General features: G+C 40.6%; 1 protein-coding gene across 6 annotated transcripts in view; it reads right to left on the reverse strand.

Annotated features, from left to right (window-relative positions):
* The window catches only part of RUFY2 (RUN and FYVE domain containing 2), a 76950-nt gene extending 52559 nt beyond the window's left edge, over positions 1–24391 (reverse strand). For 3 of the 6 annotated variants that reach the window (XR_011649037.1, XR_011649036.1, XM_058298926.2), the window contains exons 1-3: positions 23679–24138; positions 21990–22163; positions 18179–18296 (exon numbers count right to left, since the gene is read on the reverse strand). Coding sequence is in view for 4 of the 6 variants with exons in the window: in XM_058298926.2 (XP_058154909.1) it covers positions 18179–18296; positions 21990–22163; positions 23679–23883 (497 nt within the window). In the remaining 2 variants the exon portion in view is untranslated. Of the gene's footprint in view, positions 1–18178; positions 18297–21989; positions 22164–23678 lie in introns of all 6 variants that reach the window. The other 3 variants (XM_004470517.4, XM_058298925.2, XM_058298927.1) reach the window with 3 other exon arrangements.
* Positions 24392–25188: the final 797 nt, after the last annotated feature.

Below are 25188 nucleotides of genomic sequence, written 5' to 3' on the forward strand. Positions count from 1 at the left end.
CAACCCAGGCATTGAAGGACAAATACTACATGACCTCAATGATATGAAATAAGCAAGCTACCTCAGAGAGCTAGAGACTGGAAAAAAGGCTTACAGGAAATCGGGGGGTGGAGGAAGGATGTGAGCCGACGTCTGCAGGGGTGGAATCTATGATGAGCTGGCGGTAAGTATGAGCACAAAGAAGAGATAAAATGGGGGCAAGGAGTTGCCTTTGGGTGGGGCTTTGCGGGTTTGAGGGGGGCTGGGGATGGGCAGATGGGTAATATTGCCCAAAAAATTGGGGGGAGGGAGGGGCAACATACGAACATAGGAGAGTGTCAGGTGTTGGTTGAGAGTAAAATGCTGAGAAAATCGTATCAAAATATAATTAGGAGGGTGACCTGTTTAGGATGCTCGGAGGGGATGATCTGATGCGGGACGGACTCCTGGGGAATGTCTGAATGATCATTTTGCCAGGGTGGGTTGTACCATTGGGTAGAGACCCAAGAAGTGAGAGTTGGGGTGGACTCACATCCTGGGGAGGACTAATGCCATCAAATAGAGGGAACTGTATCTCTCGAGAGAAAGGGTGGCTCCCAGGGCATTAGGGCAGTTGAGCAAGTCAGGCCCTGAACACTGTTGCAAGTATCTCTAGATGTGGCTCCTCGGGAAATGGAGACTGGCTGTCGCTGTGGGCCCCAAGGGGAGGGGAAAATGGATGTTGAATGGATGGAACCAAGGTAAATGTGGGGGCAAGAGAGGAGTTTCACAAGAGTACTCGAGGATGAATATAAAACATGTAATATTACACCAAAAACATATAGGGGACAACAGACTAATAATGTAAACCATAATGTAAAACATAGGATAACTAAAAAATTTAGAAAACTAAAGTATGGACCACATTGTAAGCACAGATGTCACCTTGTTTGAAAGCTATTGTTTCGGAGTCTGTACATCAGTTTCAGTAAATATGATATGAATAAGTTAAAAGATTATCGCTGTGGAAGGGAAAAGGTTTTATGGTGGATGTGTGGGAGTACTGTATATTGTATATATGAATTACTGTGATCTGAGACTCTTGTGAAGAGAAGCTCAATAATTAGGAAAAAAGAAAAGAAAAAGATAGGATGTAGAATTTTTCCAAATCAATACGTACTCTAGAGCTAACCTTTAAACTCATCGCTATATTCCATTTTACTAGTAAGGGAACCTGACATTATATTGGGCTTCACTTTACAGGAAGTTTTGGATCACAGAGTGGTTCAACAATGGTGGTGGAGGAATACTGGTATGGGATGTTATTGACAGGCTATATATGGTTGACAGGGAGTTATACAGTGCATATGTCCAGGGTGCATGGTAATGTTTGGATATACTCATAGTGGAAACAATTAAAAACAACAGCTGGGGGGGTACTGGGTTCCTGGCCAGGGGTGCTCTGTCGTGGTCCCTAGGGGAGCAGCGGCAGTCCCCCAGGTGCAACAGTAAGAACTAGGAAGGAATGAGGGTCCAACAGTGGGCTCCTGATACTAATGACTATGCTTGTGAGCCTATATGCCTGAAATAAGAACAAGGCCTAGAGCAGCACTGTGCCTGGGAGTTTCCTCCTGACAGCCTTCATGTTACTCAAATGTGGCCAGTCTCGAAGCCAAACTCAGCATGTAGATGCAGTGCATTCTCCCCAGCGTGGGACATGACACCCGGGGATGAGCCTCCCTGGCACCGAGGGATCACTACCAAACACCAGCTGAAGATGTAACCAGAAAATGACCTTGAATTAAAGGTTCAATGTGGATCAGCAGAATATCCCTGTCTACATATAATAACATGACTTTAAAATGCTGTTTGACCTAATGTAAGGGGGAAATGGAAAGGAGAAATGAGTTTATATGGCTATGAGTCTCTAAAAAAGAGTCTGGAGGTTGTCAGAAGGATTGCCCTTATGCACACCTGAGCAGAGTCTCAGAGACAGATAAAGTAGATACAACCCCAGGTATTGGTTCTTTTGAGGGCTAAAGAGACCCACAGGTTTTGGGTCATGGCAGAAGGGGTTCACTGCCATGTCAGTTGGCCCTTCTTTGGAGCCGGTGTTTCTGCGTGATGGAACTGGACTCAGATGGGATCTCTTTTCATAAGACTTTCATGCTACTTTACTGGAATTGTAGTTGGTGTTGGGGTTTAAGATATATTTAGGGGATTTGAATCTCTGGACTGACAATATGATAGCCATGCCCTGAACCTCAACAGACTTCAACTCCTACACTCTGATTTATTGGGCTTACCCCACTCAGCTAACATGGAGTTGAAGAATGCCAACCACCACACCATGGAGCCTAGAGTGCCTACAATTGAAAGCAGGAGGATTGCATCCAGTATCCATGTGGAATCTAAGCCCCCTCTTGACACAGATGTGCAATGGACACAACCAATCCAATGTCCACAGAGAAAATGTGGCATTGGTGTGGGAAGGGTGGCCACGGTGGCTGCTGGGTGTGGGGAATGGGAGGAAGAGATGAGATGTGGAGGCGTTTTCAGGACTTGGAGTTGTCCTGGATGGTGCTTCACGGACAATTACGATACATTGTAGATCCCGCCAGGGTCCACTGGATGGAACGTGGGAGAGTGTGGGCTATGATGTGGACCATTAACTATGAGGTGCAGCGATGCCCAGAGATGTACTTACTAAATGCAATGGATGTGTCATGATGATGGGAGAGAGTGTTGCTGTGGGGGGATTGGGGATGGGGGCGGTGGGGTTGAATGGGACTTCATATTTTTTTAATGTAATATTTTTTAAAAAATGAATTAAAAAAAAAGTGTGGGAAAGTGTAGGAGGGGGAGGAGGTGAGGCATATGGAATCCCCTTTATTTTTCTGAGTTTTAGTTATTTCTCCCCCCCATCCCATTCCCCCCATTGTCTGTTCTCTGTGTCCATTCACTGTGTGCTCTTCTGTGTCCTCTTATATTCTCATTAGGCAGCTCTGGGAACCAATCCTGGGAACCTCTGGAGTGTGAGAGCAATCCTGGGAACTTCTGGAGTGGGAGAGAGGCGATTACTCTCCTGCGCCACCTCAACTCCCTGTTCTGCAGCGTCTTCTTATTTTCTCTCCTCTGTGTCTCTTGTTGCATCATCTTGCTGTGCCAGCTCTCCATGCTGGCCAGCACTCTTGCGCAGGGTGGCTTTCCTGGGCTGGGCAACATTCCTGCACGGGGAAGACATTCCCGTGTGGGCCAGCACTCTGCGTGGGCCACCTCGCTGCATGGGCCAGCTTGCCCTCACCAGGAGGCCCTGGGCATTGAACCCTGGATGTCCTAGATGGTAGACGAGAGCCCAGTTGGTTGAGCCACATCCATTTCCCCCATTATTTTTTGATGTAACATTTATGTAGTCTAATACTTTTTAAAAATTTTTTTATTAAAGTTAATAGATCACATAGAATGTTACATTGAAAAAAAAAGAGGTTCCCATGTAACTCACACCCCACCCCCCACCCCCATCAATTTTGTAAATTGTATTTTTTTGAAGACACATACATCACAAAAAAGGTTACATTATAAAAAACATAAGAGGTTCCCGTATACCCTCCATTCCCCCATCCCACCCCTCCCACACTAACAACCTCCCCCATCATTGTGGCATACTCATCGCACTTGGTGAACCCCTTTTGGAGCATTGCTGTACCACGTGGATAATAGTTTACTCTGGAATTCACACTCTCCCCCAGTACATTCAGTGGGTTATGGCAGGATATATAATGTCCAGCATCTGACCCTGCAATATCATTTAGGACAACTCCAAAGTCCCAAAAATGCCCCCTCATCACATCTCTTCTTCCCACTCCCTGCCCTCAGCAACTACTGTGGTCACTTTGCCCCCATCGATGATACAATTTCTTCTATTAGTAGTCACAAAAGTTTTATAGTAGAATATCAGTAAGTCCACTCTAATCCATATTTTATTCCTCCATTCTGTGGGCCCTGGGATGGTGATGTCCACTCCACCTCTATATCGAGAGGGGGCTTAGTAATACTTCTTTTAAAATAAAAAAACAAACATTTCAAAAAAATAGCAGTGTTGCTGTATACAAGGTATGATCAGAAGAAAAAAAATCAAGAAAAGAATTCCATTCACAATAGTAACTAAAAGAATCAAATAACTAGGAATGAATCTAAGCAAGGTTATAAAGGACATATACACAGGTAACTATAAAACATTGGTAAAAGAAATCAAAAGACTAAATATTGTTAAGATGTCACTACTACTCAAAACAATTTATGGATTCAATGTAATCCCAATAAAAATTCCAACAACCATCTTTGCAACCTTCTTTACATCAAATTTGTATGGATGAGTAAGAGGTCAAAATAGCTAAAGCCATCTCTTCAAATAAGAATGAAGTTGGAAGACCTACACTTCCAGATCTTAAAACTTATTATGAAGTCACAGTACTCAAACAGCATGGTTTGACACAAGGACAGACACACAGGCGAATGGAATCTAACTAACAGCAAAGAAATCAACCTTCACATTATGGACAAATAATTTTAGAAAGAAAAGTCTTTTCAACAAATGGTGCTGGATGAACTGGTTCTACATTTGCAAAATGGGCCCCTACTTCACACCATGTACAAAATCAACTCAAAATGGATGAAAGACTTAAATATAAAAGCTAGAACTATAAAATTCTTAGAAGAAGACATAGGGAAGCATCTTCAGAACCTTGTGATAGGCAATGGTTTCTTAGATTTTACACCCAAATTACAAACAAAAGAAAAAGAGATAAATGGGACCTCATCAAAATTAAAAAAAACTTTTGGGAAGCTGTATTAGTCAAAGGGGTGCTGATGCAAAATATGAGAAATCTGTTGGCTTTTATAAAAGGTATTTACTTGGGATAGAAGCTTACAGTCACAAGGCCATAAAGCATAAGTTACTTCCCACACCAAAGTCTGTTGCCACGTGTTCGAGCAAGATGGCTGCCAGTCTCTGGGAGGGTTCAGCCTTCCTATTCCTCCTAAGGTTCCATGGTCTCAGCTCCTTCTAATCTCAGCTGTAGGCTGGAATAAATCTCATCTTTCTCCCAGGGCTTGTTTCTCTCCAGGCTCAGCTGCTTTGTTCTCTTCACAAGGTCAGTTGTAAACTTTCAGCCTCTCTCTCTTCCTGGGGCTTCTGCCTTGTCTATGGAGCTGTCTCTGTTCTTCTGTGTTCTTCTCCTGTGTGCTTACTGCCCGGGGCTCCAGCATTAAAATTCAAACTCTCTCCTCTGTTGTGTCATTTTCTCTGTAAGTCCCAGATCACCAAGGGGGAAAGACTCAACGTCCTACTGATGTAGCTGAATCAAAGCCCTGATTGGAATTTAATCAAGTAAAAGTGAAACCTCTGAATATGCCCAGAGGAACAGACCAGTTTACAAACACAATCCACTATCTATTTTTGGAATTCATAAATAATATCAAACTGCTACAGAAGAGGATGTGGCTCAAGCAGCTGGGTACCTGCCTACTACATGGGAGGTTCCGGGTTCAGTTACTGGTGCCTCCAAAAAGGAAAAAAAAAAAAAAAAAAAAAAAAGATGAACAGAGAGCAGGGAATGAACATAAAAGAACAATGGGGGGTGTAGCCATTTGATATGATTGATGAATTCCAAAAAGAAATACTGGATTATGTTTGTAAACTGGTCTGTTCCTCTGGGCATGAGATTATATTGGATTCAGAAGTTTACTTGATTACTTAAGCAAGTAAACCTGTGTCAGAAAGGCATTGAGTATCTGCCCCTTAGTGGGTGGGGACTCACATATAAAAGGCAAGGCAAAGGTCAGAGCTGAGGGTTCTTAATGTTAGAGTTTTGATGTTGGAGTTTGATGTTGAAGCTGGAGCTCTGGGAAGTGAGGAACCCTGAACCCAGAGAGAAGCAAGACCCTAGAAGGGAGGGACCCAGGAAGCCTGAACGCTCGTAGACGTCGGCAGCCATCTTGCTCCAAAACGTGGAAACAGACTTTGGTAAGGGAAGTAACTTATGCTTTATGGCCTGGTATCTGTAAACCCCTACCCCAAATAAATGCCCTTTATAAAAACCAACCAATTTCTAGTATTTTGCATCAGTATCCCTTTGGCTAATACAGGGGGAAAATAAATAAATACAATAAATCTTTAAAAAAATAAACTTTCATGCCTCAAGGAATTTATCATGAATGTAAAATAACAATGTAAACAATGGGAAAAAATATTTGGAATCCATATATCTGATAAAGGTTTAATAGTCAGAATATATAAAGAAATCCTTCAACTTAACAGTAAAAAGACAAACAACTCAATTTAAAAATGGGCAAAAGACTTGAACAGACATCTCTCCAAAGAGGATATACAGATGGCCAGAAAGTGCATGAAAGGATGCTCAATATCATTACCCATCAGGGATATACAAATCAAAACCACAATGAGATAACATTTAACACCTATTAGAATGGCTGCTATTAAAAAAAAAATTACAAAGTAACAAGGGTTGGAGAGGATGCAGAATAACGGAACACTCATTCACTGCTGGTAGCAATGTAAAATGGTGCAGCTGTGGTGGAAGACAAGTTTGACTGTTCCTCAGAAAGTTATGTATAGAACTACTATATGACTGAGCAATCCCACTACTATCTAGCTACTCAAAAGAACTGAAAGCAGGGACTCAAATATTTGCATGCTGACATTCAAAGCAGCATTATTCACAATTGCCAAAAGATAGAAGCAATCCAAGTGTCATGAGCGGATAAGCAAACTGTGGCATTTACATACCATGGACTATTATGCAGACTAGAAAAGGAACAAGGTTCTGATAAATGAGACAACATGGATGAACCTTGAAGATGTCACGTTGAGTGAAATAAGCCAGACACAAAAGGACAAATGTAAGATCTCCCTGATAAGAAATAAGAATAAGCAAATTCATAGGGTCAGAAACTAGAAAATATATTAAGAGGAGCTGCAAAGAGATAGGGAAGGGGGAGTTAAAGCTTAATTGGTACGGAATTTCTGTTGAGGGTGTTGGAAACATTGTGGTAATAGATGATGAATGTAATTCACATGACTGAATTATATATCTGAAGGTGGTTAAGGTAGGAAATTTTAGGATATATATGTTAATAAAATAAAATTTTTTAAAAACCACTTTATTATGGTTTCCTTTTTACTATAATTCTTTTTCAAATTTTTATTTTAGTAACATATATACAACATACAATATTCCCTTTTAAATACACTCAAGAGTATAATTCAGTAGTGTTAATTACAGTCACAACATTGTGCTACAGCACCCCCGTGAGCATGGCCTCTAGCTCTCTACCATCACCTCATCCAATACCAAAACTATCGGTATCAGGTCTAAGAAACCATTGCCTAAAACAAGATCCTGAAGATTTTTTCGTGTGTGTGTGTGTGTGTGTGTGTGTTTGTGTGTGTGTGTGTGTTTAAAGTTCCTGATAATTCAGGTGAAAATGAGTTTTAATTAGAGTTAACTAATAATCAACATGTCAGCTCTTTTCCTTGTTCCTCACTCTATGCCCTGTTCATTCTTCCAAAATCTTTTAAAGTTACTATTTTTAAATGAGTTTCTTTTGCTGCAAATGGTTTCATACAATGGTTAGTGGCAGCCTCTAACATCTCTTTCAGTTCTAAAATTCTGTGACTTTAGAGGCTGATGCCAAAACCTGGCCTTTGCTGCTGCCTCAGATTTTCCAGTTACTCTAGCTAGGCATAAAGAACAGAAGGGGCAGGCTAAACCTCACCAAATAGTGTAGAATACCAGAATCACCACTCTCTCTAGGTCAGACAAGCCAAGTTGTTTGTTATCCTCCATTACCCAGCATTCTTTTCCCAAATGAATTTGAAGCTGGAGTTTAAAGGCACATGTCAAATAATCTCAAGCCCAATCTTAAAGTCTCTAGCTTCAAAATGACTGAAAACATGGGAGCAGGTGTAGCTCAGTTGGCTGAGCACCTGCTTCCCATGTATGAGGTCCCAGGTTCAATCCCCAGTACCTCCAAACACAAATGAAAGAAGAAGAAAAAAGACCGAAACCAGTTCTCTCTGTAAAATGACACTTTGGAGGGGGGAGGAGTGGAGAAGAAATTCCTCTTTCTCTAATGCTCGAACTTTTGGGGAGAACAGATGAAGCTGAAAGAGTAAAGTATAGTAGCTAATATTCTGATACTGGTTAGGTATCTGTGGCCCAAAGAAGAAGCCGAAACAGAGCACTGTGATTCATTACCATCTCAATTAAAAGTAATAATGACAGCATTTATATTCACACAAAGTTTCCTTCCAAGAAATTCACGATTCACCTACATCCCCTCAATCTGCATGACATCTCTCAATAAGATAGAGTATGGGGGCAGCAAGGAGGTCACAATCAGTTCCTTGCCATCAGAGCTGTTAGTCAGAGTCCACTCTTGGTGAGTCAGTCCTTGGAAGATGGGTTCACTGTATGGAGGCAGGGCCACTGGCTGGTTTAGCAACTTGTCCACTATGCCAACGCCAGCAATAAGGAGTCCATGGCAAGTCATGCTGTAGCTTGTAGGCACCAAGGAAATCATGTGGACAGCTTGTTCCCCTTTCCTTTGGAGAATTAATGGAAAAATATTGCTGACCACTATCCCATTTATATTAATCAGCCAAAGGAGTGCTGATGCAAAATACCAGAACTTGGTTGGTTTTTATAAAGGGTATTTATTTGGGGTAGGAGCTTACAGATACCAGGCCATAAAGCAAAAGTTACTTCCCTCACCAAAGTCTGTTTCCCTTTGTTGAAGCAAGATGGCTGCCAACGTCTGCAAGGGTTCAGGCTTCCTGGGTTCCTCTGGGCTCAGCGCCTCTGATTTCTCCACAAGGTCAGCTGTAGACTATGAGGCTCTCAAGGCTTTGCCTCTCTCAACAAGGTCAGCTGTATACTATCAAGCAAATGGCTCTGTCTCTCCCCCCGGGGCTCCAGCTTAAGACCAGCATCAAACTCCAACATCAAAACTCCAACATTAAGAACCCTCAACACTGTCCTTTGCCATGGTGGGGACTCAATGCCCTAATGATGTGGCCCAATCAAAGCCCTAATCATAACTTAATCATGCCCAGGTAGACCAGATTACAAACATAATAATTCAGTATTTAGTTTTGAAATTCATAACTATATCAAACTGATACACCATTTATAAAGATAGTAAATGTTACCAAGTTTTTCCACCATATTATAAGCTACATGGTGCAAGTAAGAATCTCTGCAAGCAGCTACCTGGCTTATTCTTGCAAATGTTCGATTTGTTCAGCTATGACTGTAAGCTTGTTGGTGGCATTTGCTCAGATGAATTCATCAGTCTGACGCCAACTGAATATCTTGATTTTCAGTGATTCCCTCCATCTGCACCGGTATTACAGCAGCTGCCTTAACAGCAACTTAGCCTCCCTATGATCCAGGTGATGTAATTCAAAAAGCTATCTTTTCTTCTAGAAACTTTGTATTTCTGGTTCTTGTATTTCAGTCTTTGATTCAATTTGTGTTGATTTTTGTATATGGTGTGAGGCAGGGGTCCACCTTCATTCTTTTGCATATGAACTCCTGTTTTCTCAGTATCATTTGTTGAAGAGACTAAGACTATCTTTCCCAATTAAGTGGTCTTTGCCCCGCTGTCAAAATTCAGTTGACATAAATGTGAGGGTTGATTTCTGAGCATTCAGTTACATTCCATTGGTCTATATGTCTGTCCTTGTGCCAGTACCAGGCTGTTTGATCACTGTGACTTTGTAATAAGTTTTTTTTTAGATTTATTTTTTTATTTCTCTTCCCTTCCCCCCCCCCCCCAGTTGTCTGCTCTCTGTGTCCATTCACTGTGTGTTCTTCAGTGTCTGTTTGTATTCTTGTCAGCGGTACCCAGAATCTGTCTTGTTTTTGTTGCATCATCTTGCTACATCAGCTCTGTGTGTGTGTGGCGCCACTCCTGGGCAGGCTGCATTTTTTTCGCACTGGGCGGCTCTCCTTACAGGGTGCACTCCTTGCACGTAGGGCTCCCCTACGCGGGGGACACCCCTGTGTGGCACAGCACTCCTTGCGCACATCAGCACTGCACAAGGGCCAACTTAACACATGGGTCAGGAGGTCCTGCGTTTGAACCATGGACCTCCCATGTGGTAGGCAGACACCCTATCCATTAGACCAAATAACTTCCCTGTAATAAGTTTTAAGATCTGGAAGTGTGAGTCCTCCAACTTCATTTTTCTTTTAAAAGATGGGTTCAGCTATTTGTGACCCCTTACTCATCCACACAAATTTTTTTTAAAAGATTCCCTCCTCCTCCATGCACAACACACTGTTGTCTGCTCCCTGTTCCAGTTACTGTTTTCTTCTGTGTCTGCCTGTCTTCTCATTAGGCAGCACCGGGAACTTCCAGAGTAGGAGAGAGGTGCTCAATATCCTGCACCACCTCATCTCCCTGGTCTGCTGTATCTCTTCCTCTCTCTCCTCTGTCTCTTTTTGTTGTGTCATCTTGCTGTGCCACCTCTCCATTCAGGCCAGCTCACTGTGCAGGCCAGCTTTCCTTCCCCAGGAGGCCCCGGGAATTGAACCCTGGGCCTCTGATATGGTAGATAGGAGCCCAAATACTAAGCCATATAGGCTTCCCCATACAAATTTGATGAATGGCTTTCTGCAAAGAAGCCTGCTGAAATTTTGATTGGGATTGCATGGAATTTATAAATCACTATGAGTAGCATTCACATCATAACAATATTTAGTCTTCCAATTCATGAACACACAATGTCCTTTTAATTACTTAAGTCTTCTCTGATGTCTTTTAGCAATGTTTTATAGTTTTCTATGGGCAAGTCCTTTCCATCACTGGTTAGATTTATTCCTAGATTTTAAAACCTTAGTTGCTACTATATATGGAATTTTTCCCCTTCATTTTCTCCTGAATATTCATTAACAGTGTATCTATAATACACTACTGATTTTGGAGTGTTGATCTCGTACCCTGCAACTTTCCTGAATTCATTTATTAGCTCTAGAACCTTTTTTGTGGATTTTCTGTATATGAGACCATGTCATTTGCACATAATTTGTATACCTTTTAATTCTTTTTGCCTAATTGCTCTGGCTAGAATTTCTGGTATAATGTTGAATAACAGTGGTGACCATGGGTATCCTTGTCTCGTTCCTGATCTTAGAGGGAAAGTTTTCATTCTTTCATTTTAAGTATGACATTAGCTGTGGCGTTTTCATATATTCCTTTTATCATGTTGAGGAAGTTTCCTTCTACTTCTACTGCTCTAAGAGTTTTTATCAAGAAGGGGTGCTGAGTTTTGTCACACATTTTTTCTGCATCAACTGAGATGATCATGTTTTTTTCCCTTCATTCCATTAATGTGGTTTACTACATTAATTGACTTAATGTTTAACCACCTTTGTATACCTGAGCTAAATCCCACTTGATCATGGTGTGCAATTCCTTTAATGTGCTCTTGGATTCAATTTGCTAGTATTTTGTTGAGGATTTCTGTTAATTAGATATATTGGTCTGTAATTTTCTTTTCTTACAGCGTCTTTATCTGGCTTTGGTATAGGATGACGTTTGCCTCATAGAATGAGTTATGGAGTATTCCCTCTCTTTCACTTTTGTGTACAAATTTGAGCAGGACTGATGTTAATTCTTCCTAGAATATTTAGTGAAATTCTCAGTGAAGTCATTTGGTCCTGGGCTTTTATTTGTTGGGAGGTTTAGATTACTGATTTATTCTTTTTTCTAGTTATTATTTTATTGCGATCTTCTATTTCTTTTTTTTTTTAAGATTTTTATTTTTATTTCTCTCCCCTCCCTCCCCCATTGTATGCTCTCTGTGCTGACTCGCCGTATGTTCTTCTATGTCTGCTTGCACCCTCAGTGGTACTGGGAAACTGCATCTTTTTCTTTTTTTCTTCTTCTTCATTTTCTTTTAAATATTACATTAAAAATATATAAGGTCCCCATATACCCCCCACCCCACCCAAGCCACCCCTCCCACATCAACAACCTCTTCCATCATTGTGGCCTATCTACTGCACCCGGTGAATACATTCTGGAGAACTGCTGTTCAGGGCCATGTCAGTTGGCCATACTTTGGAGTTTGTGTTTCTGAGTGTGATGGAGTTGGACTCAGATATAACCTTTCTACACATGCCTCTTCTGTTACTTTCACCAGACCTGTGGTTGGCATTTGGGTTGATGTATACTCAGGAGACCTGAATCTCTGAACTGTCCATGTGACAGCCAGGCCCTGGGCCTCAGCAAACTTGCAGCTCCTACCCTCTGGTTTCTTGCACTTACCCTGGCCAGCTGACAGGGAGGTGAAGAGGGTCAACCACCACCACACCAGGGAGCCAAGAGTGCCTACAGCTGCAAGCAGGAGAACTGCATCCATCATCCATGTGGAATCTAAACCCCCTCTTGATGTAGAGGGGGACTGGACATAGCCATCCCAGGTCCACAAGATGGAGGAATAGAGTATGGATTAGAGTGGACTTACTGGTTTCTGCTGGGGAACTATTGTGATTAGTAAGGGAAGAAACTGTAGTAGTGATGTGGAGAGGGTGGCCACAGTGGCTGCTGATGGTCGGAAGGGAGAGGGAAGAAGAGATATGGTATGGGGGCATTTTCAGGATTTGGAGTTGTCCTAGGTGGTGCATCTCTTTCTTGTTACATCATCCTGCTGCGTCAGCTCTCCATGTGTGCAGGGCCACTCCTGGGCAGGCTGAGCTTTTTTTTTTTCACACGGGGCAGCTCTCCTTGCAGGGTGCACTTCTTGCATGTGGGGTACCCCTACGTGGGGGCGCCCCTGCATGGCACGGCACTCCTTGTGCGCAACAGCTCTGCGCATGGGCCAGCTCACCACCTAGGTCGGGAGGCCCTGGGGATTGAACCCTGGACCCTTCATATGGTAGGCGGACACTCTATCAGCTGAGCTACGTCTGCTTCCTGAGATCTTCTATTTCTTGAGTCAATGTAGGTAGTTTGTGTTTCTAGGAATTTACCCATTTCAAAGAGTATCTAACTTATTGGCACACTGCAGTTTATAGTATTCTCTTTTTATCTCTGTGGGGTTGGTAGCAATGTTCCTCTTTCCCCCTTTTCATTTATACTTTTGGTTATTTGCGCCCACTTTTTTTTTTTTGTCAGTCTAGCTGAAGGTCTGTCCATTTTATTGATCATTTCAAAGAACCAAGTTTGATTTTGTTAATTCTACTGTTTTTTTCTTATTCTCTATTTCATTTATCTCTACTCAGAGCTTTATTATTTTCTTCCTTCTGCTTGCTTTGCAAGCTCTCTTTTTCCCTAGATCCTTCACTGTCAAGTTTAGATCTCTGATATAATTCTTCCTTTTTAATGTATGCTCTTAATGCTACAAATATTATATTATTGCAATGGTATGAAGTATTAGAATAAGCAAATTCATAGAGTCAGAAAATAACATACAGCTTACCAGGTCTGGAGTTGGGGTAGGGAATGTGAGTTAATGCTTTGTTAGTACAGAGATTGTTTGGGGTGATGGAATGTAGTTAAAAGGGGAAATTTTATGTTGTATATATGTTACTAAAATAAAAATTTTTTTAAATCCATAGTAACTGTATAACAGTAAAACTTACAATAAACCATGAACTATAGTTAATAGTATATTTTTAAAAATGTTTATCAACTACAGCAAATGTACAAGGTGTTAATAATAGGATAGTTTATGGGAAATCTGTATTTTATGCATGACTTTTCCATAAACCTACAACTTCTCTAGTAAAATAAAAAAGTATTTAGACTTGTGATCTAATATATTGTGTATCCTGGAGAGTGACCCAGGTGCACTAAAGAAGTATGTGTATTCTTCTGCTATTGGGTAAAGTGTTCTAAACATATATGCGTATTTGCTAGGTCTAGTTGGTTTATAGTGTCATTCAAGCTTTCCATCCTTACTGGCCTTCTGTCTAGAGAGTCTATACATTATTATTATTTTTTTTAAGATTTATTTATTTCACCCCCCTCCCCCCACACCCCCACCCTGGTTGTCTGTTCTCTGTGTCTATTTGCTGCGTCTTGTTTCTTTGTCCGCTTCTGTTGTTGTCAGCGGCATGGGAATCTGTGTCTCTTTTTGTTGTGTCATCTTGTTGTGTCAGCTCTCCATGTGGGTGGCACCATTCTTAGGCAGGCTGCACTTGCTTTCACGCTGGGCACGCTGGGCAGCTCCCCTTATGGGGCACACTCTGGGGGACACCCCTGCGTGGCATGGCATTCTTTGTGCGCATCAGCACCCCTCTGGCTGACCAATACAATCACATTGCTGTTTTTTAAATGTATCTTTTATCCAATTGCATGTAAGAAATTAAACGTCTTACCACTCTATCCAAGCTCTATCATTTAATGAAAATAAAAGTTTTACAGAATTATGTTTGCACTTTTTCAAAAAAAAAAGTGATATAATTCACACTTTTATGTCTTTTTATAAAGTGAACATTTTGCAGGAGGACTGGACGGAAATTTACCCTTCACTTCTAACAGCTAAGGAACTTCTCATGGCTTAGAATGTTAATGAATACCTTTCTTCAAAAAACCCTTCTTACTTTTGTAAAGTTTGAATTTATTTTTTGAAACATGAACATATATTTTCATATTATAATGAAACTAAATCTTGTATCTCTGATTCTGAGTTAAAACTATTTTCTCCCTTAATCTATGTTAAAAATCACTACATCTAAAAAATAAATACTACCTCTACTATACTATTATAAATAACATCAAGTGTAACAGTATTTGCTATTTAACTCCAAAAACTGGATTAGAATCATTAGCTGTGCCACTTAACTATAACTTCTCTGACCTTTATATTTTTCAATCCATATGATTATTATAACCTATAAGACTGATTTAAGCACTAAATGATACAATATGTGTTAAGACAATTACACCTTATTACACTACACAACGCTCAGTAGAAGCTGTTTTTCATCACTCAATTAAATCCAATTTGCAAACATTTGAATGTTCCAAAAACAGTCAGAAAACATTACTATATCCCCTTTAACACATAAATGCCTAAATTGTAAAGTTGTCTACTAGAAAGCAAAACGAGGGCGACGGACATGGCCCAGTGGTTAGGGCGTCAGTCTACCACATGGGAGGTCCGCAGTTCAAACCCCGGGCTCCATGACCCGTGTGGAGCTGGCCCATGCGCAGTGCTGATGCGTGCAAGGAGTGCCCTGCCACGCAGGGGTGTCCCCGTGCTGGGGAGCCCCATGAACAAGGAGTGCACCCCATAAGGAGAGCCGCCCAGCACCAAAGAAAGTGCAACCTGCCCAGGAATGGTGCCACACACACACAGAGCTGACACAACAAGATGACGCAACAAAAAGAAACACAGATTCCCATGCCGCTGATAACAACAGAAGCGGACAAAGAAGACGCAGCAAATAGACACAGAGAACAGACAACCAAGGAGAAATAAATAAATAAATAAATAAGTCTTTAAAAAAAAGAAAAGAAAGCAAAACGATAATCTGGCAGAAAATGTTAAGTATAAAAAAAAGTTTGCTTATTCATAAGAAATAAAATAAAGGGAGCACTTATAATTTAATCATACCCTAACAAGAACTTATCCTTAACAACACTTTAAAACTTCAAAAAATTTCCAGCACTCATGAGTTATTAGCCAGTGTATCCCAGCTTTTAGGACACTCCATATATATTTGTCTGGTAACAATACAGGCAGGTGACAATTAAAAAGTCCCAGCTTTTTCAGCGAATGAAAAATAATTTGCATAAGTCCTATAATATATCAAGGGCTTATCTGAGAACTCAGATCTCCTGGATTCAGCCTAACTCAGTCTTCAACAAATAGGTGACTATCTACTAAGTGCAAACTAAATACTCAGGAAACAAAGATACATAATTGAAGCATTCTATCTAAAAGGGACTTGCAATTTCCTAAAACAGAATGCAGAATTGAAGTAAGTGATATAACAAAGTAAAAAAAACTACAAGTCCTGGAGAGGATGTGGAGAAATAGGAACATTCCTTCACTGTTGGTGGGAATGTAGAATGGTGCAGCCTCTGTGGAAGACAGTTTGGTGGTACCTCAAGAAACTTTACATAGAACGGCCATAAGATCCACCAATCCCATTATTAGAAATACATTCAGAAGAACTGAAAGCAAGGACGGAAACTGACATCTGCACTCAGATAATGATGGCAGCATTATTCACGATTGCTAAAATATGGAAACAACAAAGTGTCCATCAACCAATGAATGGATAAACAAAATGTGATATATATATACAATTCAGCTGTAAGAAGAAGTGAAATGAGAATGCTTATAACAACATGGATGAACCTTGACAACATTATGATGCATGAAATAAGCCACATACAAAAGGACAAATATTGTATAGTCTCACTAATATGAACTAAATACGATGAGTAAGCTCAGAGAGGTAAACTCTCAAGTATAGGTTACTAGGAAATAGAATGTTGGTTAAGAATGGGAGCCAATGCTTAAGGAATATAGAATTTTTAATAAGGTTTATTGTAAAAGTGTGGAAATTAATAGAGTTGATGGTAACACATTATAGTGAATACAATAACTACGCTGATTTATAAATGTGATTGTGGCTGAAAGGGGTAATCTATAGATTTAATATTTCAACTGAAAGGAAGCTAGAGAACAATCTAGGGAATGTATAACAGTGATTTTGGTGGTGGAGGAAGATTGTAGTTAACCGTATAAATAAAAGAATGTTCTTTTACAAAGTGTCAAAAATATGGTGACACATGGGAATAGTATAACTAATGTACTTATAGATAATAGTTATCAGTAATATTTTTATATTTTTGCAGCAATGGAAAAGAAGATATTCTATCAATTCTAAAGGACAAAAATAGGGGGTATAAGGGGGTATAGGATTTTTCCTTTCAGAGTAATGAAAATATTCTAAAATTAACTGAATTGATGATAGTACAACTATGTGATGAAAATGAGAGCCACTGATGTACACTTTGGATGGACTATACACAGCATGGGACTGTAGAACACAGTGAATCCTGTGGTAGAAGATGGACTATAGTTAACAGAATATAAGAACACTCTCTCATGAACTGTAAAAAATATATAATACTAATGCAGGGCATTAATAACTGGGTATGGGGGAGCACACTTGGCCCAGTGAATAGGGTGTCCGCCTACCACATGGGAGGTCCGCGGTTCAAACCCCCGGCCTCTTGACCCATGTGGAGCTGGCCCATGCGCAGTGCTGATGCGCGCAAGGAGTGCCATGCCACGCAGGGGTGTCCCCCCCGTAGGGGGGTCCCACGCGCAAGGAGTACACCCCTTGAGGAGAGTCGCCCAGTGCAAAAGAAAGTGCAGCCTGCCCAAGAATGGTTCTGCACATACAGAGAGCTGACACAACAAAATGACGCAACAAAAAGAAACACAGATTCCCAGTGCTGCTGATAAGGATAGAAGCTGTCACAGAAGAACACACAGGGAATGGACACAGAGAGTAGACAACTGGAGGGATGGGGGGAAGGGGAGAGAAATAATAAAAAAATAAATCTTTTAAAAATAAATAAATAAATAACTGGGTAGGGATGGGGGAAAAATACACCAAATATAAGATATGGGCTATAGTTAGTAGTAATATTTTGATGATGCTCTTTCACAGTTTGTAACAAATGTTCACATCAATGCAAGGTGAGGTATGGGAGCCCTGTATGATGATACACACGTATGTTTTGTAAGTTCACAAATTCTACTATACACTTATTGTTTATGTATGTTCATGTATGAATAATATACTTCAATAAAAATTTTTAATGAAAAAAAAAGATACATAATTGAGCATCCTATCTTAAAGGGACTTGCAATTTCCTAAAATAGAATGCAGAATTGAAGTGATATAATAAAGGGGGAAATAAAGAAATAAGAGTATAAAGGAAAAAGCAGTTAATGTCAGAGCACTTATTCTAAGAAAAACTTCATAAAGGAAATGGAATTTGAGATAAGCCGTAAAGAATAAACACAATTTTATTAGGAGAGAATGGAAGAAGAGTACTTAAGGCTGACAAAAGATTATAAACTAGAGTGTGAGGTACTTTAGAGAAACAGTAAATATACTTCTGTAGTTAGGGATGAACAAGTAATAAGATTACTTACTTAAGACCAGGTAAATCCCGGACACTGGCTCCTATTTCCTCTGCCTCTGGATATAGCTTCTCCACCAGTTCCAAAGGGCCCCAGATGGTTTTGTTATAACTCAAAAATGATTTTCTTACTGAAAAAATAAAATAGAATGCATATAATTTCAATATATAAAATTGCAGTTAACTTCCTTTCAAATATCCAGTTCTAACATTTCTAACCTAACATATAATTATTCAAAACCTTTCCTCTTTTTCAATCACTACACAGCCCTGTTGATCAGGAGACAGTTCATCAGGACCATATTGTCCAGGTAATTTTTCCACATTAAAAGTATGCACCTTGGCCATTCTTCCACGTCAGAGAAATGTAGCCACTGAGATAGGCACATTTTCCCTGGAGTAGAACATCAATCAGCACAAAGTAGCTTTATGATGATTCATCAAGATATGCTTACATCAACAACAAACAGACAGTCCAATTAAAAGTTAAATGAAGTTCAGTGGTAGATGAAGATTAAATATTATATAAGAATATTATAAGAATGTTATAAATAAATATTATAAGAATGTTCTTCTATTACAACGTGTTAAAAATATGGTGATACATGGGAAAATTACAACTAATGTAACTAATAGATGGTAGTTAACTATAAAATACTATAATATTTTTACAGCAATGGAAAAGAAGATATATCAATTCTAAAGGTCAACAATAGGAGGGCCTAAAGGGGTATGGGATTCTTCCTTTTGGAGTAATAAAAACATTCTAAAATTGACTGAGGTGATGACAGCACAAGTCTGTGACAAAAATTAAAGCCACTGAGTAAACACTTTGAATGGACTGTACAATGCATGGGACTGTATAATATAGTTCATCCTGTGTTGGATGATGGACTTCTGTGGCTAACAGCAAATATGAGAACATTCTCACATGAACTATAAAAAATATATAATATGAATACGGGGTATTAATAATAGGGTAAGAATGGGGAAAAGTACATCAAATATAAGAAACGGACTACAGTTAGTAGTTACATTTTGATGATGTTCTTTCATCATCTGTAACACATGTTCCACAAGAATGCAAGGTATTGGTGGTGGGTAATGTACAGGAGTCCTGTATGCTAGGTATGTTTGTTTTGTAAGTTCACAACTTTTCCTATTTTACTTGTTTATGTATGTTCATTTATGCAGGATATACTTCAGTAAAATAAAAAAAAAAAGATCAGTGAATCCTTTAAAGACATCAATTAACCACTGTGATGGGCCCTTGATATTGATGACTGTACTTATGAACCTATTCTTTTGAAATTGAAACTTAGCCTAGTACTATATGCTGCCTAAGAGTTTCCTCCTGAGAGTCTCCTTGTTGCGCGAATGTGACCTCTCTCTAAGCCAAACTCAGCATATAAATGCAGTGCATTCTCCCTAGCCTGGGACAAGACTCCCAAGGATAGGTCTCCCTGGCTCTGAGGGATTATTACCAACTAGCAATGCACCTGGAAAAAGACCTTGACCAAAAAGGGGAAAGGGTAAATACAAATGAGCTTTTATGAGAAAGAGATTTTTTGAAAGAGATTTCAAAGTGAGTCAGGAGGTCATTCCATAGGTTATGTTTATGCAACGTCTCAGCAGGATCTCATTGACTGCCACTGTAAATACTGCCTCAGATAGCAGGGCTCCTGAGGGCTCTAGATACATCCAGACACTACAGGCAGGGCAGACAGCTCAGGAATTTGGCACCCTGCCAGTGGGCCCTATCTTGGAATTTATGCTCCCCAATGTGATTCATTTGTGGTTTCCCTACACTCGGCTCTTCTGCCCCTTCTGTTTGACCTACAGTTAGTCCTAGACTTGATATGTTTATGTCCAAGAGACTTAAATCTTCGGGCTGTCCATGTGCTAGTTGGGCCCTGAATCTCAACAAGTTGCAACACCTACTCTCCAGTTCATTAGACTCACCCAGAACAACTACCCAGGAAATGAAGATGGACAATGCCCATCCCAAGGAACAGAGAGTCTCTGCAACTGCAAGCAAGACAGTCCCATCCATCTGCCCCATGGGATCTAAGTCTCCTATCAATTAGAGGCAGAGTGAGCATCACCATCCCAGAATCCCCAGGATTCGGGAGTGAATTATGGATTAGAGTAGACTGAGAGTTATTCTACTATATTCTATTACTATAACCATTCTACTAAAACCATTGTTATTCCAGCAATGGAAGAACTTTTATCATTGATGTGGAGGCATCCCTGGAGATTCTGAGGGGAGGGAGAGTGAAAAACAGGTGTAATATGGGGGTATTATTGGGACACTGGAATTGTCCTGAATGATGTTGCAATGATGGATACAGGCCATTATATATTTTGTCATAACTTACAAAATTGTGTGGGACAGAGTGTAAACTATAAGGTAAGCTATAATCCACGCTCAAATATGTGTTTATCAATTGTTAACAAATGTACCACACTAATGAAGGATGTTGTTAATGTGGGAAAGTGTGGGAGGGGTATGGAGTGAAGCATACAGGAATCTCCTATACTTTTTATGTACCATTTATATAATCTAAAGTATTTTTTTAAGTATTAAAGATACTACTTACAATTTTTTAAAATTTTTAAAAATGAAAACACCTATTATGTATATTCTTGTGACCCTGTAATTCTACTTCTGGGAATCCTAAAGAAATCCTAGCACATATGTACAAAGATATATACCCAAAGATGTTCTTAAAGCACAGTTTGTAAAAGTAAAAAACTGAAAACAATCTTAAGTGTGTGTTAAGAAAATGGTAAAATAAATTATGAAATATGGTATACACATACTACAAAACAGTGTGCAGCCATTAAAATTTAGGTAGACCTCAATATAAATGGAAGGACTGCCAAGTTATATTAAGTTTATTTAAAAAAAAAAAAAGAAGTCAGAGGGCATGATTCTATTTTAAAATAAAAGAAAAAACAAAAAGAAAAGGATTAGAAGAGTGACACCGATTCTCTCTAGGGAAGTGTATAGAAGGGAATGAAGGAAAACTTGTTTAGGTGAATTTTCTCTTTTGCTTTTTATACTTATCTCTACTTCCATGGTTTTAGACCTTTACTTATTCAGGTTCCTAATATACCAACAATGGGCAAGCTTCTTTGGCTTTATAATAGTCATCTTTGTACACAACTCTTACTCATATATCCCTCTACGCAGATACTGATTATATTAACCAGAGACCCAAACTGCCGGTAATTAGTACAAGTAAAATAACAGTAATTATGCAATTATATTAAATACAGAACAAACATTTTCCATGTAACAATCATTCAATATGAACTATATAGAATATAGCGTCTGCTAACATCATTCTCAGTGACTACTCACATTTCTAACACAACCCAGGAGACAATTTTTCTAATATATTCCCATGTACCAAAGAGGTTTCTATTTCAGCAATCAATTCTTTTACTGGTCTGGTTCAATAGGGCTCAAACTATTAATATGAGTTCATATCATAATCATTATGCTTAAAATTTAAAACTAACTCAATAATTGAAAATGAAAATGAGTTCAGGGTAAATATGGTGAAAACCTTTAAAAATCAAATATGCTTGGATAAAATACTAATAACTAAGCATTTTTGAAGACTATCCACTAGGAATTTAAGCAATAAGATAATTTCTCCCAAAAATCAATCCACCCAACATTTTAAAATACAAAGTAACTATAATTATGGCCTCAAAAAATATCACATTTTTAAGATGTTTAAGATGGAAAGGGGTAGGTTCTAAAGTTAATTAGCTTAAAACAAGACAAAACAAAATAAACCTCACAATACCTTTAAGTCCGTGTTTCAAACAATGTTCCATAACAACAAAGAACTGCTGCAAGGGGGGATAATCAGAATCCAAAGTACGGCCAAAACTTAGTGCTGATTCAATGAGTCCTTTGATACTCAGTTTAGCCATATTTAACAAGTTTGCTCTCTCTACAGCTGTGGGGTCTTTTGCAGCTGAAAGCACAAAAAAGCAGTCCAACATCATTTCCAAGACATGAATTGAAAAATATACAAACCCTTTCCTTCCCTTATAAAACCAACAGTGCTTTGATTTTTCTGAGTTGACAAACTGATTGCCTCCCCAACTAACCTATACTCCTACTTAACTTTTTATGTCTCCCTCACACATAACATAGAAAACTACCCTGCCTACAATAGCTGAAGTTTATGAATTACTTTCAGCATGCTATCAACCATCCTTTTTCCTGTATTTATTTTACTTTTGTGGTACCTCGTTAAGGAGAATGAGGTTTCTTTTAAATGACCTTCTGTGGAGGTAAGTTTGGGACATGTTTAAAGATCTTACGCAAAAGATGAATAGCAGGAATTCTCTAAAGCATGAATTCCAAGGCAAAAATATTCAAAGTAAACTGGTAATAGGTAGTTAAAATAAGTATCATCCATAATGACAGGTAAATTAAAATATACTGACAAATAAGGGGATACATGTGAAACCACTCAATTCTTTTCCATCATTTTAATCCTCCTGTTTTGTTTTGTTTTTTCATTGCAATTCATTCTCCACTGGTATGTAAAGCACAGTGCACATCGCAGTTCTTTGTTTCATGACTCCTTTATTTTCCAAGTGGAAATAAAAGCAGGGACCAATCTCACATGAAAGTTCCCTGTCATTCCACACAAGTGATGCTGTCTACTGTTTCAGCCTGAACACCACCTTAATAGATGCTTTTTTAAAAAGACCTTAATTTTTATATTTTTAATTCACAAAAACATTTTTCTTCCTTTCCTTTCCTTCGAATGTTTCCCCATACTCTTATCACAGTTGTGACTGGCAGGAATATTTTCAGCAAACAGAGATGACAAAACTGAGGTGTGGAAAAAGAAAACACTTCGTCAGGCATTATAAAATATACTAATTTACTATCCCAAGTAAACAAAGTATCTAGTTTTCCTTCATCAAACAAGTCTAGAGTTCCCAATGAGCTGGCATTCTGGTTCTGATCTCAGAGAGCGAGCCGTGAAGCCTAACACTGAACCACGAACAATTTAAAACGCAAACAACTACAACTGCTATGATCATCAAGCGGCTGGTAGAAAATATGCATCGTCGCATGACTCCCTCATTCTATCCGGAGTGAAAACACCTGATGTTTCATAATCTATGGCAATTCTCATTTTTCTTAACAGTGCGCATCACAATCCTTACTTAACCTGCGATGCGAAAACCAGACAAAAGGCGGCTTTGCAGCCTCTCCAAGGCAGGTCGGTGCCAGGCGCGGGCAGTTTCCGTGCCGGGGAGCGGTCAGCCGCAGCGGCGCCCGGGCGGGCTCGAGGATGCGTCCCTCGGAAAGCAGCCCGCAGGCCCGGCGGCGGGCGCGCGGGTTGACGGCGAAGGGCCAGGTCCCGCACCGTGCCCGGGCCTGACGCCCCTGCGTGCCTCCGTCCCTCCCTCGCAGCAAAACTGCCCAAAGGCCTCTGGAAGCCCCAGGACGCTCGCGGAAGGCTCACCCTGGGTCGTGCGCGGCTTTGCTCCCCCTCTCCCGCCCTCGGCGTCGGGCGCCCAGGCCGAAGCCCGAGACACGTCTTCCCTACGCCACCCCCAAACCTGAAAAGTCATAGCTTCTCCCCGACTCTTCTCCCGACCCCAGAGCCGCATGCCGGCCCGCCCTGTCCTTCCTTCCTGGAAGCCGTCGGACCACGAGCCCGCGGACATTAGGCCCCGAGAAGGAGGCGGGGGCGGGAGGGAACGAGGGGCGGCCTCCCGTTGCCATGGCGACCCCGGGCGCCCCCGAGTCCCCGACAGCCCCCGCCCGGCCCCAGCCTTGGGTTCGAGCCCAGGTTCCGTCCCAGCGGCCCCAGTGTTCCCCTCTCCTCCTCGCCCGATCGGGGCCTTCTGACCCGGACGCAGGGTCCGGCGTCAGCTCTCAGCCCGCTTGCTTTACCCATGGCGGCGCCGCGGTCTCGGGCTGTGGCTCCACGGGCCCCGCCAACAGCCCACTCTCTCTCGGTCCGCGGGGGACGCCACGGCGACTGCAGTAAGGCCCGCCAAGGCCCACAGCGCCCCCAGCGGCGGGAGGACGCCCGGGCGGGGAGAGGCGCGTCGCCGGCCGGGGTCGGCGTCGGGGGTGACGCCGGAATCCGCACAACCTGCAGCCGGGCGGAGAAAAAACGCGGGACGGACCCTCGTCGGGGACCACTGTCTTCATCCCAAGCCTTCCCGGTGCGCGAAAGAGGGATTGCCAAGGGGAACCGAATCACGCGCAAACGTTTCTATCCCGCCAGGCTGACTGGTTTCAAGCTAACACTCCTGACCGCGTTCCTTTTTCTTCCCAACCTCTTAGGAGACCAAAATAATTTAGAAAATATGGAGCAATGAAGTTGGCAGAAATCTATGGAAATTATTTAGAAAGCCCCAAATCAAGACGGTTAAACCAGTAAATACACTGGTTTATAAGTTGCAATAAGAAAGGGGAAGAATTATAGGGATAAGATAGCGTTTCCATATTTCCAGAAGAAAAAATTCTTCTGACCCAAGATTAAAGTTTTATCAGTTTGGGGAAAGTAAGCTGTTAACTAGTGAGGACATCAGCAATTTGAGACTACGGCTGAGCTAGAAATAAACCCAGATATTTTTTTTAAATGGGGCAATATTTTTCTCTTCATCATTTTGGCTAATATGACGTTCTGTTCTTATTATAGTTTATATTTTTGGTTTATACTTTTCTTTGTTGTGAGATAGCCATTCATATATGAAAATGTATTTTAAAATATGTAATTTAAAGAATAATGATAAAATTGAATGCCTGGGTAACCACCCCTAGAAGAAGAATAGAACTGAAGGCACCCTTCCAGGGAATTGCCCCAATCACAATCCCACCAGAGGTAAATACTATTCTGACTTTATCATCATAAATGAAAATTAACAGAAAAGCAGAAAGACAACAAAATGGAAGGAGATATTTGGAAACCGTATATCTGATAAGAGTTTAATGTCTGGAATATATACAGAACACCCAGA

Source organism: Dasypus novemcinctus, chromosome 6 (assembly GCF_030445035.2).
Source record: "Dasypus novemcinctus isolate mDasNov1 chromosome 6, mDasNov1.1.hap2, whole genome shotgun sequence".
Classification (NCBI taxonomy): domain Eukaryota; kingdom Metazoa; phylum Chordata; class Mammalia; order Cingulata; family Dasypodidae; genus Dasypus; species Dasypus novemcinctus.